The sequence below is a fragment of the Galeopterus variegatus genome, unplaced genomic scaffold (assembly GCF_000696425.1).
Source record: "Galeopterus variegatus unplaced genomic scaffold, G_variegatus-3.0.2 Scaffold620, whole genome shotgun sequence".
NCBI classification, from domain to species: Eukaryota; Metazoa; Chordata; class Mammalia; order Dermoptera; family Cynocephalidae; genus Galeopterus; species Galeopterus variegatus.
This window is the reverse complement of record NW_007726731.1, coordinates 1-15,457: the sequence shown is the minus strand read 5'-3', so window position 1 is coordinate 15,457 and position 15,457 is coordinate 1. Positions and strand designations below refer to the sequence as shown.

Here is a 15,457-nt window from a genome sequence, read left to right as displayed (position 1 = left end):
CAAAATCTGCACTACTGAAATGAGTTAACAACAGTTGCATCTGAATTAAAAAGACAAACATAAAATCAGTATCTTGCTTTAAGGTATCAATACATTTTTATGACAACATAATAAGGTTAGAGCAGCCTGATGGACCGATGAATAAAATTTCCTCCATTTTGCTGACTGGAAACTAAAGCGAGATGTTTTACCGAAGGTCACAGTTGGTGAGGAACTGGATAGGCTCTAGCCTAGTATGTCTTACATTAAAGACCAGTGTCTCAAAAAATAAGTGCAGCCCACAGACCGGTGTTTGATATTTGGCTTTACTTTATAAAAATACACAACTTAAATACATATGACACTCTGTATACAAGACATAAGCAACTGGTAGATTTAACATTTTCAGTTATCTCAACAGAAAGCAAATATGTAAATTACCTTGTAAGAGCAAAGCGCTTATTTATAGACTCTGCATTCACAGTCAAAGGGGAAGAATGCCCAGGGAGTAATCAATGCAGGAAGCTAAGCGAAACTGTGCAACTTTCCAACCAAAGTCATCCCAGCAAGAGGGCCTTTATTGCACGGCTTAATATTGCACTACTTGTTAGACATAATCTAACTTGTCAACATCACAAGTGTAAGCTTTTGTCTTCTCTAGAAATGTTTAATGGAAAAGCAGTATACAAACAGTATTAACTGTGTCTTACAGTTGTGCTAAATACCAATATGAGAAGTATGACGTTCACTTTGCAAAGTTTGCAATGGGAGGTGGTTAGCTATATTTTGCAGCTAAATTCATTTTCAAAAGTTTTACAGAAATGTTGGCAGACTCAGAGGGAGCTCTATGGGGTGCAGCAGAAAGTGACATTCCCATGCCTCCTGAAATTACTTGTAAGCAGGGCACTGTCACAGTGTCACATCATCAAAGGCAATGGGGGCATGGCTTACAGCCCCACCCTTTCTAACATGAGATTAAAATCTCTCCCTCCCCTCATGATTTTGTCATTATTCTCTAAGGAATGGTTACTTCTTCACTAATTCAGAGCTTGCAGGGGCTTACTCTGGCTTTTAGAAATTTAGCTGCCTTATCTATGGCTCATTTAACTAACAGTGAATTAGGTACTAGTTTATAGATATAAATAAATATTTACTGATTGACAATTCAATATATGAGAACATACTAGAGTAAGTTCCCTGAGGTAAATGTAAGCCTTGAAGAATTGTATGCAGTCTACAGAACGATAGTGACTTATCTGTACAGTAACTAAATGGCCCCCACATCAGGACTTTTAAATTAACAGGCTAATAAAAAGAAGGACACATTTGTATGAAGAAATAAAACGACAATACTGAAGTAAAAGAAACACTGACAGATGAGAATGTCAATCCAAACGGAGGCAGGAAAGGGAACAGAGGAACAAAAGGAGGCTGTGCTTTAAAGTGCTGGGTAGGTTGGACGACTGATTTGAAATGCCTCCAGGGATTTCTAACACATTTAAAAAGTGTTACTTCTTGGTGATTCAGATGTGAAAGACATGGCTTTTAATAATAGTTAGCTGTTCAAACTTTTTATCCTTTTTTTGAAAAACAAAATTTCCTATAATAATTATTTTAGCCATTGAAATCTAGTTGTTACTCGCACTGATATATTTGGAAATCCTAACCGGCTGAAGAATTTTTAATAAGGTTGAACTACAAAGCACACACATGCGCCAAGAATTTAAATTAATGCATAGAGGTCTATAAAGTTTGGCATGAAGTTAGTACCCAAAAACTTGAGGACGCTGAAAACTGAGTCCCAAGACCTAAGAATCAAGCCCAGGCTAAATTTTAACAAGTCACTTGTAAGGGTATGAATGGAAGCTAAAGAATTCTCTCTGCTATAATTGCTCTTCTGCACGATGTAATTGAAGGAGGTGACCAATCTGCTACTTAATAACCAGCACCAGCTTTTATACAGGGCCACATACTCAGTGAGCTGTCATGTCAATTTGGGCTGACACTACCATGTGCGATCCCTCATTCACATGACTCCTACAAGTCTGTGGCAAAAACAGATGTATGTTTCAGTGATGAAGGCCTTAAACAAAATTTAGGTCCAGAAGAACTTCGAGTTGAAGTTCTGCAGTCCCAGAAGCTAGTTAAAAGGCCAGTGGAAAATCCCACAAGAAATCATATATCAGATCTCAGTTCATAAAGTAAAGGCATTTTTGATATCAAGATGAAAACTCACTATAAAACAATGCTCTGGTTTCCTGATGACAAGCTCAGTGCAACCTCAGTATAATCATACAAAGTAAATCTGCTTTGGGAGAGGTGAAAAATCCAGAAGACTGCATAGACTTGGATCATAAGAAAGTGGCTTTTCTCCTTAAGTGGTAAGGTAGATGCTATTTGGCAATCACTATGGGACAGCTGTTTAAAATTCACGGGACAGTAACATCTTACATACTTTAAAGCCCCAAGTAGTGCAGTGTAGTGGCAGCAGCCAGAAAAGAGGGTAACATAATGACAGAAATGGTGGGATGAGTCGAGTAGTGAGGTTCTGTGAGCACAGGAAGAGAGATGCCAGTCCGAGCACCCGATCATCCTCCGTCCCTGTGTACCGAGAAGGAGCCTGTGGCAAGAGAATACACTCATAATGTGCCATTTAAAAATACTACTCTTCAGAGCCTAAGTGAAAATTACAGCGATTCCTTCCCACACAGGCCTTAAGCTCTTCCCCCACTGCCACCCAAAGGATCCTGGTCAACCAGGCCCAGGTCCAGGCTTGCAAAGGAGATGGAGGAGGCAGTGGCCAGTAACAAGAGGTTCAAGAAGAGAAATGAACGGCAGATGTGGGGTGTGAAAAAAACAAGAGGGGAAGAGAAAAAGGGAACCAAAAGAGGAAATATCACTGGTGTGGAAGTGAGCAAGAGTCCAGGCTTGTTAAGAAGCCCCTGCCTTTCCTACCTGCCGTGGCAAAGGCTGAAGAATAAGATGAGGGACAAGCCTCCTATGGGGACTCTCCTAGTGCACCAGGCGCGCCTGAGCTGGGCTTGCCTTCCCGCTGGAGATGTGCACATCATCTCCAGGTCTGTTCTTCAGGCCCTGGTGCACAGTGCTCTCTCCTGCCACCAGCAACTGTTTCCACGGCAGGGCAAAGGCCTCGATCCAAGAGCAGCAGCCAGAGTATCCAGAATTTGCAGCTGCCACCGCCTCTCTCTCTCCCCCTGGTGGTTGGAGAAGGGGCACAGTAGATGTCATAAAAAGCCTGCTCAATTCAAAATTGTATAGCTTCATTTTACAAACTTCCAAGGGGCTGCCCAGCACTCATTAATTCAAGAATGATGATTAAAATACCACCTAAGGAACTCATTGTTAAAGGATCAACTTGCTCGTAAGGTCACACCAAACTTTCAGGGATTTTGATGTTGTTTTCTTCTGTTTTTGCTGTTTTGTCTCCTTCCATTTTTGTTGCTTCCTTCTCTGATGATGAATTTAAAGAAGGAAAAGGGTCCTCCTGTCCTCCCTCCATCTAGAAACCTTGTGGACTTTCCCAAGCAAAGTGCCTAAGGGATGCTACAATTACAGAGCTTACAAATGAATGAGAAAAAAATTCATATGATCTGGAAATATGAAATAAAGTACAGTGTATGAGACATTTGGCTCTCTCTACTTCATACAAATGCAGGTCATCTTTCTGTAAAATGTCTATCAAATGGTAACAGGCACCCGAATTACTGAGTTACAAACGACAACACACGAGTGAAAACAGAGTGAGATTCTGTGAAGGAAAAATCCATTACTTCACACCTCTGGGGAAGTCTGTTTGCACTTGAGTCCCACCCTTGTCTTTTTCTCTACTTTCTACTTGACGTTTTTCAGGAGGGCTGTCCGGGCATTGACAACTGCTTTGAAGGCGTCCTCACTACCAGGTGCTACACATTTGTCGGGGTGAAGCAGCACAGCAAGTTTCCGATATGCTTTATTGACTTCATCCCTGTGAAAGGAAGCCAAGCTGCATGTTAGTAACAGGGTCCGCCCCAACCTGCTGCATTTTAGCTGTCTGGGTACACATAATCTGTCTTGCAGTCAGCTTCCAGTAAGCATATCCCAAATACTTATTGCCCTTTCTCAAAGGTGGGACTAAAAGACCAGAAAACAAACAACAAACAAATATGTAATATACGAGAAGAAAAAATATATAATGCAAACTGAGTATATAAATGCTAAGGAAATGCTTAGTAAAAGAATGATCAGATGAAAACAGGTGGTACTTGGCCCGCAGCAGGCACTCAGCAGACCTTTGCTGACTGACGGAATGAGGGCCTGGGGCACCAGGGAAGGCTGCCTGGAGCGGCCTTCTGACTTCCGAAAGAAGGTGGGCTGGGGGACTAACACAGCAGCGTGGCAGGGTGAGGTGGGAGGGAACATGGCTTCTGGAGAGAACGGACGGAGGTCAGGAACGGAGCACAGCATGCCGCTCCACGAGGGAAGTGTGCTGGGAAGGAACAAGGAACGAAGCTGGCCAGGGAGGAGGGGCAGTAGTGAAGGGCCTCGGAAACAAAACAGCCACAAAACCTGGATTTGATAAACAATAACAAATTATGTGTCTCATGACAAACAGGTGCTGCGAAAGCTGTTAGGAGAGAGGTAGGAGGCTGTTACAACAACCCAGCCACGAGTAGAAGAGTTTAGGTTAAGGTGTTTGTGGAAGCAAACAAGGGTAGATAGAAGAGAAGAGATAATATACAGAAAGAACTGGCAGAGGGAGATGATGAGCTGGATATCCAGGGGAAGACAGAAGAAAAGAGGCTGAAATGAGTTCCAAGGTCATGAGGCATCTTAGGCCTGGGGAAGATGGTGACACCACTGATCAAGCCAGGGACACTGAAAAGGGGTGCCTGAGAGTTACAGTGAGCTCACTGGGACTGAAGAAAGCAGAGAGATCAATATGATCCAAGAGCAAAGGAGCAGTAACAGCTTCTCCAAAGATCAACAGGGGGTTACTGTGAACCAGCAGTGCTCTGGGAGACAGCTTCAGGTTTCTGAGCTTTTTTTTTTTTTTTCTTTTTTAAAAGATGACTGGTAAGGGGATCTCAACCCTAAGCTTGGTGTTGTCAGCACCACGCTCAGCAAGTGAGCGAACCGGCCATCCCTATGTAGGATCCGAACCCGTGGCCGTGGTGTTATCAGCACCGCACTCTCCCGAGTGAGCCATGGGCCGGCCCTTTCTGAGCTTCTTAAAGAGCAGGAACTAGTTGGGAGGGGGCTGGAGACCCTCTGTCCCTGTCCCTATGCTCTTCAGCATCCTCAGGTGTCAGGCCTCCTAGAAGGTTCTAAGTAGCCAGGCACTCCCCTGGTCAAATTGAGCTCTGCTTCTGCCAGATGGTTTTATTTCCCACCTTCCTTTTGTAGTTCAGGGTTCCAGTTACCCTATAAGCATGGGTGTGGTGCTTTGCCAAGTGCCCTACCCTTTCTCTTTAATTTTTATTAGAAGGATTTCTAATTTGCCTCTCCAAATTAGGGAGATGGTCTTCGATATCTTGAATGTGATGGAAAGTTTTATGTGTCAACTTGGAGAAGAGACTGAGGTCACAGGGTCATGTTAACAGTTCTCCTTGTCTTAGGCGTACATTCTAGGGCTTTCTCTGTTTTCTGTTCTTAGAAGAGTCTTGTGAATTTTCTTGTTTTAACCTTGCATGTAGTTTTTCTACATACATAATTCTGATATAAACTAATAAGAATGGCATTCTCTCTCTTTGTGGAAATTTGAAATGCTAGAATTCTTCTCCCAAAGACCCTCTGTCCTTGAGGCAGGTACAGCATCCTCTGTTCCCCATGAGTGAGTCCTGGGCGGGACCCTCTGGCCACTCTGCCTCCGGAGGGAGCATATCCACATTAGTACTTATGCTTGGTCCTCTGACTTAGAGTGCCTTTCAAGATTTCTAAATAGCAGAAGAAACGTTTAAGGAAATTTTTTGGAGAAACAAGACCGATTCAGGTGTGTAATGAATGTATCGATTCTGCAGAAGATGAAGATGTTCTTTGAGTTCAAGACCAGCAAACAATTAGCACCGAACAAATATCAAAAGTCTCTAAAAATGTTTTAAGATTTTTCCCTAATGTGCTCAATGCTGTACAAAATTAGTTTAATAGACCCAGCCCACAAAGGTAAGAGAAGTGCATGTTTACACTGGTTAAGCATATGGAGCATACGGAGGTCCTGCAAGCTCTGATAGATTCCAATTAACCAAAGTGAATAAAAAGGAACCAAAGATTTCTTTTTTTCCCTTAATGAAAACTGTTCTAAGTTCATTGATGTAGATAAAGTAGTGGTTTCTTAATTTTAGAGCCAATATCCCTTGCAGATGACATGAAAAAATTTAGAATGAGACTATGGAGGTCTAAAAGGCCATTTAAAAGACACCAATACACTTTGTGCTCTATACATGAGATCATCTGAGTTCCTTTACATGTTTCAAGCAGCCTCCATAACACCTAGCAAATTAAGGTGACCAGTAACAGTCTTCCTTTTCCTTTCCCCCACTCTTTCTGGACTTGAAGACATGCTATGAGACCAAAATGGAGAAGAGATACTTAATGCTTGTGGTGCTGGCGAGGCAATTTCAAGACACTTTTTTTGTGTGGTGGGAGTCAAGGTGAAAATGTAGGAAGGGAGAGGCATGGGGAGGAGAGCTATGGTGCAAAATCAGACCCTTATATAATAAGTATATATAATATGTATAGTAAAATAGTATCATGTCATCAAAAGTTATATAACCATACTGAATAATAATTTATTTTTGCACAAGCAACAAAGAATAGTGATTGCATTTCTTTTCTTCCTAAGTAATTCTTTTGGCTAAAATAAAATAATTTAAAATATATAGACACACAGATTTGGACCTAGCAGGGCTTTTGAGAAAGACTGTCCATCTTTCTCTAAAGACAGATAGACACTCAGTGTTCCGAGGTCAAGAACCAATTTTATCACTAAATCCTGGGGTCCCCGAACATGTGTAATCTCAGAGTCCCAGTTCTCCCACCTATAAAATGAAATGTTTGGACAAGTTGGTTGCTAATACTCTTTCCTTCTCTAAAATTCTATGACTTTAGAATTATATGACTTTAAATTCTTTTGTAAGTTTTTTTTAAGGTTACATTAGCTTCAAGGCTCTTGTTCAACACAGACAAAAGCAGAGTATAAAATTTCATAGAGGGTTTATGCATATACACGACACAGTTCCCTTAGCAGACCACTGTGCCCTCTATTTTGTCTCTCTGGCATTTAATTAATTCAGTAAAGCAGAGTCATAAGTTATCTAATGTATTTCCACACATCTTCATATTTCTAGCCAATTAGAAGAAGATATATCACACCTATAACTTTGGTGAGTGAGTACGATAGAACTCAGCACACTAAGTATCCTAGAGCATTGCTTACCTCGAGGCTCCAGGTTTGACTCCCAGCATGTCCCAACTATCTTTACTATTTCGAATTCTGCGGATGGTGTCTGCTTGTTCTTTGGTGAAACTAGTGCTGCTATTTGTGGTAGGACGTTTTCCGCCATTTTCACATAAATCAACTATGGATACATAAAAGGTCTGCAAGAAGAAAATACATCCCAGAGTACAACTGATTTTCTGAAAAAAGGAATTTCATTTACATATCAACCTAAAGACTTTTAATATATTCCAGTAACTCTATTTATTTATTTATTTTTGGTGGCTCGCTGGTATGGAGATCCAAACCCTTGACCTTCGTGTTAGCACGATGTTCTAACCAACTGAGCTAACCAGCCAGCCCATCTATAATTTAGATAAAATCTGCTAAAAATTTATTTGAAGGTTAAAGTTAGATATACTTGTCAGAGCGAGAGAAGACATATGTAAAGAAAAAAATAATTTCTACTATATTCTACTCATGCAATACAGAACACTTCTGTGACCAGATGTGGGTTTTTTTCTCTATACACCAAGAAGTCTCCAGCAGACCCCAACTGGATGTCCTATAATTCAATTCTGACAATACCTACCCGGAGACAGTGTCAGATTCCACAGGTTAAGGTCTCACAAGACCCCCTCCCCCTTCAGACACCAGTTGCAAGTGTGACCTGTGCTTCTGACCAACTGGCTATAAATTGGGGTTCCTATGACCTCCCTCCTTGGGTTTGATAATTTGTTGGGATGGCTCACAGAACTTAGGGGAACTCTACTTACATTTACCAGTTTACTATAAAGGATACAAATGAACAGCCAGATGAAGAGATGGACAGGGCAAGGTATGGGGTGGGGGGTGCAGCTTCCACCCTCGCTGGGTGCACCACACTCCCAGCACCTCCACCTCCAGGTTCGGCAGCCTGGAGGCTCCTATTCCAATAACTCTTAAAAGTCATGAATAAAGCAAATATGTACTTTGGAAGATTTTTTTTCCTTTTATACTATTTAAATATATATATTCATATATTTTAATGTAGAAAAAGTATAAGGAATAAATTTTAAATGACTCATAATACTACTCTCAAATAACCACACGAGGTTAAAAAGTAATAGATAAAACACTGTTAGGAAAATTCAAACAGTAAAGAAAAGTGTAAAATGAAAATTCTGTCTCTCTACCCCTCAAGTTCCTCTCCTTCAGGTAATTGTTAATATTGTTTTGAGTCCTTCCAGAAGGATTTTCTGTCAGTGGATCAGTACATACACATATCCATACTCTTTAAACATTTACATAAAAGAGATCACTGAACACACTGCTTAGCACTTTGCATTTTTTTCACATAATGATACATCCTGGAATCTTTCTATAGGTACATATAGAGACCCTCTTTGTTTTTAATGACTGTTCAGTAGTTTATTGTGTAGCTGTACCATAACTTATTTACCAATTCTCTATTCTTGAACAAGTCAGTTGTGTCCAGTTTTTTTGCTTCCATAAACAGTGCTTTAGTGAATATTTTTTTGTGTATACATCTCTGCACACTTGTGGGGATACCGTTTGGGGATAAATTCCTAAAAGCAGCACTAGTGTCTGTCATTTTAATTTTTGACTTTGACAACTATTGTACCAAAAGGCTGTACCAGTTTACATTCCCATCATGGTACGTGAGTGTGTCTATTTTGCCCATACCCTCCTTAACACAGGACATTATCATATGACGGGTCCTCAAAAAGCTCATGGAAAGATTTGTATTACCTTTTAATTCTATTTTTCCATGAGCTTTGTGAAATACCCTTGTACATCTTAATCTTTACCAATCTGATCTGCATCTCATGATTTTGATTTACATTTCTTTAATAATAAGTGAAAGTGAGTATCTTTTCATATGCTTACCTTTTCTTTTTCTGCAAACTTCATATTCTTTGCCCACTTTTATGATTTTTTAAAAGTGAAAACTATGTTTTGATACTGCTCATGTTTCACACACTTGTGCTATTATTATTATTGATGAACTTTACACAAAATATTAATTTAATATACTATAGCTGCTTTTAAATGGACATATTTCCACTGCCCTCAGTTTCTTTTTAAATCTACTCCTCTTCTTTTTCAGATTCTTCTATAGTTCCTATCATCTTCTAAAAATTTTATCTTTCTTTTTAGACTCCTCTTTCTTATCTCCAGAAATAGCTTATCAACTTGGTAATCTACCAAGAAGCCTTGACATATGAGAAGGGGTGTCAAGGAAAAGCCACTAGAGACTAAGACAAAAAAAAAAATGTTAACTTGGCTTCAGTCTATCTTAATATTGCTCTCTCTGTTAGCAATGTCAATCAGACAAAACCAAGTTCCTTGCTGACATAAAGTGTCTTGGTAGATAAGAAACAAAGAAAAAAAAATTTATTAAATTGAACCAGCAGGAAAGCACTACTTCTAAGTGCTTGCTTACAGAATAGTGTTATTATCTGAATATTATCAGAATAGTGTTGTTATGACTTTTTTTTTAAACAGACTAACTCATCCATTAGTTCTACCCAAGATGTATCTAAAAGGATAAAAGCCACTAAAAGCGAACACAGTTCACGGATGTTTGCTAGTGATATGTATCAGTAAGATGTTCTTTTAGCCTACGTGTTAACCTGAAATATAAATACAGACTTCTGAGGGGACAAGTATTCATCCATAATACACATGGTTATAGGTGACAAGCTGTGGTGTGGTATATGGAACACTAGGATTGAGGTCAAAAGCCTGTTTAAATTTCATGTCTGAATTCCAGGCATGATGGAGTGATGGGTGCTAGACTAGACGTCCTGCCATATCAGACTGGACAAACATGAGGGACTATTTTCAGGCCGAGGATAATGCAAGACTGCTCCCTGAAAGATAAGCCTCACACTCACCTGGTTCTCTATGTGGACTCCGTTTCCTGACCAAGTCACAGAGCTGGAGTCTGAGCAGACACAGATTCTCACTGAGCTTAGGAGGCAAAGATCAGAGTTTAAGTCTGCTGAAGTAGCTAGATTCTGCAGAGCAGGGAACTGGAGAGGAGGGAGCTCTGCAGAGTTGGGCCCCAAGTCCATGTGGGGATTCCCCATGAGTTTGTAGTTGAGGGTTAGGTTGTACGTACATAGGATAAGATCACCTGAGGTTTACCAGATAACTGCTGCTATGGGATTGCGAACAAACCCAACATACTAGAAGTCTATTGGTGCTAGGAGAAGAGCTGCCCTGGGGACACTAGAGTTAGGCCTTGGCAGAGTAGAGAGACTGCCTTAACAGCTCTTTGATACACCTAGCATCTAGCTGAGGCAGCACAGACAGGCAGTGTCTCAGGAGTTAGACTCATCCTAAAAAAACTTAAAGCCAAGAGCTGACAAGATCTGTAAGAAAGACAGAATGTGGAAGCTGAGTCCTGCCAAATTAGAAGGCCTTGGGAAACACTTTGGGCTTCCCTTAGATCCTTGCTATTAAAGCAGAAAACCAAGCCTACATAAATTCATTGTAATCTGCCAATAATTAAACTGCCTCCTGAAAGAAGAATCAACATTATTCTGAAGAAGATAAAAGAATTTAGAGTGTCTACAATGTATTATCCACAATGTCTGGTGTTAAGTCAAAAATCACTACTCATACAAAGAAACAAGAAAATGTGATCCATAGTCAGGAAAAAAAGTAGTCAATAGAAACTGAACCCAAGATGGTTCAAATGTTGAACTTAGCAGACAGAGACTATAAAACAGCTATTATAAATATTTCAAAGAAGTAAAGGAAAACATGTCCAAAGAATTAAAGGAAAATATACTCTTGAGTGAACAGCTAAAGAATCTCAGCAGAGAACTGCAAATTATACAAAAGAACCAAATGCAAATTCTAGAACTGAGAAGTACTGAATTGAAAAATTCACTCAGTGAGTTTAACAGTAGATTGTCAGTGAACTTGAAGTCAAATCAATAAACTATGCAATCTGAAAAACAGAGAAAAAAATGGAAGAAAAATAAACATAGCCTCAGGAACTGTGGGACAAAATCAAATGGTCTAAACACATGTAATTGGAGCCCAATAAAGAAAAGAGTGAGAAAGGGGCCAAAAGGATATTTGAAGAAATAATGGTAAAAACCACAAGAACAACCAAAACTTCCCAAATTTGATGAATAACACCACCTACCAATCTTGGAAGAGAATCACACATTGGCACATTGTAGTCCAACTGCTAAAAAACCAAAGATGAAGAGAAACTCTTGAAAGCAGCCAGAGGGGAAGAAGGGACACTTTGTCCAGAGGAATCAGAGTAAGAACGGGTGCTAACATCTCACGAGACATAATGGAGGTCAGAAGAGAACAGACCAACATCGCTAAAGTGCTGAAAGAAATATCTCTACCAGTTATTATTTATGCCCTCTGAGCAAATCACTGTGCTACCATTAAATGTTCTCATATCATATATGAAATGAGAACAGTACCTGCACTGTTGTTACAAGCCTCAAATGAGATAAGACATGTAACTTCTCCAGAATTGTGAAATACTATTCCAACAGTTCAGTAAGACTATTACATATATGTAGGTACAAACTCACATACGTCTATGTACTCAAAAGAATAGAAAGTATGGCAAACCAACATCAACTTTATCTGATCTTGAAATAGAAGCTATTAATGCCCAATTCAGCCTGTCAGCCAGGGATGAAACCTGTCTTCTAGTAGGAGCGGTGACATCTTGTGAGAAGGAAATTCAGTATAAAAAGTTAAATACAATCCCACTCAATAATTAAGAACAACTCTTCATACTATAACTACATTATTTGAAATGCTAAAAATTCCCCCAAAATCAGATATATTCATAAGAAGAAAAATACATTATTCATGCCACCACTTACTTCCAAATATATCTATAATTAAGAGTTGACTTTATAATTTATTTTAAATAGCCTCTTTCTCTTAAAATTACTCAAGTTTAGTAAGTTTTAAAATGTTACCATCTATTCAGGTTGCAACACGAGCACAGCCTTCTACTCCCTGCTGGCAAGGCAGTTCTGCCAGTCATGTTTCCATTTGATTATGCATACAAATGTAACACCATTAACCAAAGGTAGTTCTGAAGAAAATCTTTGTTCTGCTTAAGTAGTGTGTAATGACTGTTGTCAAATTTGATCATCAGAATTATCTGGAAAGCTTTTTGAAAATGTAGATTTCTAGGCTCCATAGTAACATTAAGTTTCCTGTATGTCTGAAACCCAGAAATCTGTAACTTTGATGATAAACCAGGTCTGGTCTAAAATAGACAATGGACAGGTCACTTATACACACACACACACACTCACTCTCACTCTCTGTCTCCCCAGTTTCTTTGAAAAGAGTTTATTCTAATTAGAAATTCCTATTACTTTTTTACTTCTCATAAATTAAAAGTTGGCATGGTTGGCCTTGATACACACCCTACAACAACAAAATGCTAGGTTACCTGGAACATCTCATTAATTCCTTCTCCAGTTTGTGCTGAAGTCTCAAAATACAGAAACCCTTTGCTTTCAGCCCAAAGACGCCCTTCACTTTCATCCACATAGCGGTGCTTGGTACAGTCGATCTGAAATAGAAAGTCGGGGGACAGAGAGAAGATGCCAACCTTGTCCCACTAGAATAAGCCCAGTGAGGTCTTTGTCAATCCTTTACTGAGGCAAAAACTATTTTTAACTCCAGCACTAGTGTATAAAATTACGAGGACCAAAAGAGACAAAGAAAAGGACGACATTAATATAGACTGACTTTCTGTGGCAACAGGACTATACTTTCATCCACATAGCGGTGCTTGGTACAGTCGATCTGAAATAGAAAGTCGGGGGACAGAGAGAAGATGCCAACCTTGTTCCACTAGAATAAGCCCAGTGAGGTCTTTGTCAATCCTTTACTGAGGCAAAAACTATTTTTAACTCCAGCACTAGTGCATAAAATTACGAGGACCAAAAGAGACAAAGAAAAGGACGACATTAATATAGACTGACTTTCTGTGGCAACAGGACTAGTGCCATTTCATCCCTTGGAAAAACAGCTGCTACTCGCCCCTGTGACAGTTGGCTTCATCATATCTGCCATAGCCAAGAGGCCACAGTCGCCTTTTCATACCTTTCCATAGTCCACATTTCACCTAATTACTGCCCTTCGTCCAATCAGGTCAGAGTGTGATTATTAGGCTCCATCTCTCCTGCTCAGTCACCAACGTCCTTCTCCAAGTATGGCACCAGAAAAAAAATGGATAAAAATCCTGATATAACAGGTTTTTGTTTTTGTCTTAGGGACACATGTTTTGAAAGGCTGTTATTAAGGAATTTTTCTCTTCTGTTTATTTGTTCCCCAGAACTCAGAACTCCACTCTTCCCCTAGAAAGTTGAGCGTACCATTTCCAAAGAGGTTACCTTGTTGGCACACACTACAAATATAATATTTTCCATGTTTCCATGAGGTCCAAGCTCTTGCTTCATTTCTGCCAGCCATGCATCAAGGGCATCAAAAGAATCTCTCTGCCCAACATCATAGACCAGTATCACACCCTGTGTGTCCTTATAAAACTCATTACGAACCTTCAAATAAAAGAACAGATGCATAAAATGTCAGTTTTGTGATTTTATAAGAATGTACCTCACAGTCATTAACTAAACAAAGTGTGTTCTTTTGTGTATTCACAGTATTTGCTATTGTATCTCATCACTAATCTTTAGAGGACTTTTTATAAAATCAAAGTAACATAATAAAAAAATCTGTTAGTATAGAAGGACTCATAGCAGAAAACAACAGCCTCCTGCCCCACCCTTCCCCACCTCCAGAAGCAACCAATCTTTAATTGTTGTTAGTGGACAATAAAAGAACACCAATTATATAAAGTTCTTCTTAATAAGATTTAGAGAGGTGAGTAAACAATTAAAAATAACTTAAGGCAAAAATGATACACATATCAGCAACTGGTACAACCATTTATACATCCCAACCCAAAGTTGGCTTCCCCCAGGAAGAGAGGCAGAGCTTCCCTGACTCTTGGGTCTGTACAGCAAGTTTAGTATTCCAAACTCAGAGCCTCAGTACAATGTCACGAAAAAGAACAGTGGCTCTGAAGTCAGACAGATCTGGGTTCACGCTTACTTACTAGTGGTGTGATCTTGGGCAAGTCACTTAACCTCTTTGCATCTCAGTTTCCTCATCTGTAAAATGGGGATAATACTACTTACTTCACAGGATTATTATGAGGATTAAACGAGATAATGAAGGCAAAGCATTTAGTATGGTGCCTGGAAAACAATGTGTATTATCACCTTCTCCCTTTCTTTCTTGCGTTCATTCTCTGATTATCCTTTGATGTTTTATCAGAAATGGCAACTGGCCTCTGGGGCATATGTACAATTCTGGGAAGGGCACACTGAGGTGGCAAAGGCAACAGAGGCTGCATGGGTGACAAGCAGCATTGACAGAAGGGGGGTTTCAGGCCAAAATTCCAATAAGAACCTTGACAGGGGCTGTATGTTAGACATTCCTTTCACGAAATTCCAGTATGTACCAGACTCGTACTGGCTATAGAGTAAGAAATGAAGACATTTTGCACACTTCAGATATGGGTTTCTAAGCAAAGATAAACATCGGGACCAAGAATATAAATACCTATTAACTTACAAAAACCTACGAAGCTCTGCCCTAAAGTTAACACCAACAAAATCAGAAAGAATTTCAAACAGTGAAGACCAATGGTCTTCTGCCCTCAGTGCTCATGGTCCCAGGCCTTCTGCAGCAGTTAACAATGGGCTCTCCCTTCTTTCCTGAAATTCTCACAGCCTGGGCTCCCATGCAGCACATTCTGCAGGTTCTTAAATTCTCCCTCTTTCACCAATTCCTCTTCTCTCCATTGCTCCCACTCCAGCCCACCACCAAAATCCCCCAAATCCTGTCCTGGGCCCTCTTCCTTTCTTTTTGAATCCTTCCTCCCAACTCAGCAACATCAACCACTTGAACAGTTTCAACCATGAGATGAACCCTCTCGTTTGAGCTTCCAGACCTGCATTTCTAATC

General features: G+C 39.9%; 1 protein-coding gene across 2 annotated transcripts; it reads right to left on the bottom strand.

The window, feature by feature from the left end:
- Window positions 1–287: 287 nt before the first annotated feature.
- Window positions 288–14,022, bottom strand: DNAJC27 (DnaJ (Hsp40) homolog, subfamily C, member 27). Of its 2 annotated transcripts, XR_550339.1 has the most exons (5): window positions 13,819–14,022; window positions 12,870–12,992; window positions 7,412–7,572; window positions 2,935–3,964; window positions 288–2,599 (listed from the first exon to the last, which is right to left on the bottom strand). XR_550339.1 is itself a non-coding variant. In XM_008570611.1 (4 exons), the coding sequence occupies exons 1-4, from the start codon at window positions 14,005–14,007 to the stop codon at window positions 3,832–3,834; spliced, it is 606 nt and encodes a 201-aa protein (XP_008568833.1). In that variant the 5' UTR covers window positions 14,008–14,022; the 3' UTR covers window positions 288–3,831. The 2 variants fall into 2 exon arrangements, 1 of the variants encoding a protein (XP_008568833.1); XM_008570611.1 differs by having other exon boundaries at window positions 288–3,964.
- Window positions 14,023–15,457: the final 1,435 nt, after the last annotated feature.

Bases quoted from the DNA above. Each gene is read 5' to 3' on its own strand.
- DNAJC27 (XM_008570611.1), bottom strand. From the start codon at position 14,007: ATGCATCTGTTCTTTTATTTGAAGGTTCGTAATGAGTTTTATAAGGAC. The intron at 7,573-12,869 runs GTAACCTAGCAT...TTCTTCTTGCAG, and splicing joins GAATTAATGAGATGTTCCAG to ACCTTTTATGTATCCATAGT. The intron at 3,965-7,411 runs GTAAGCAATGCT...TTCCTTTCACAG, and splicing joins GTCAAACCTGGAGCCTCGAG to GGATGAAGTCAATAAAGCAT.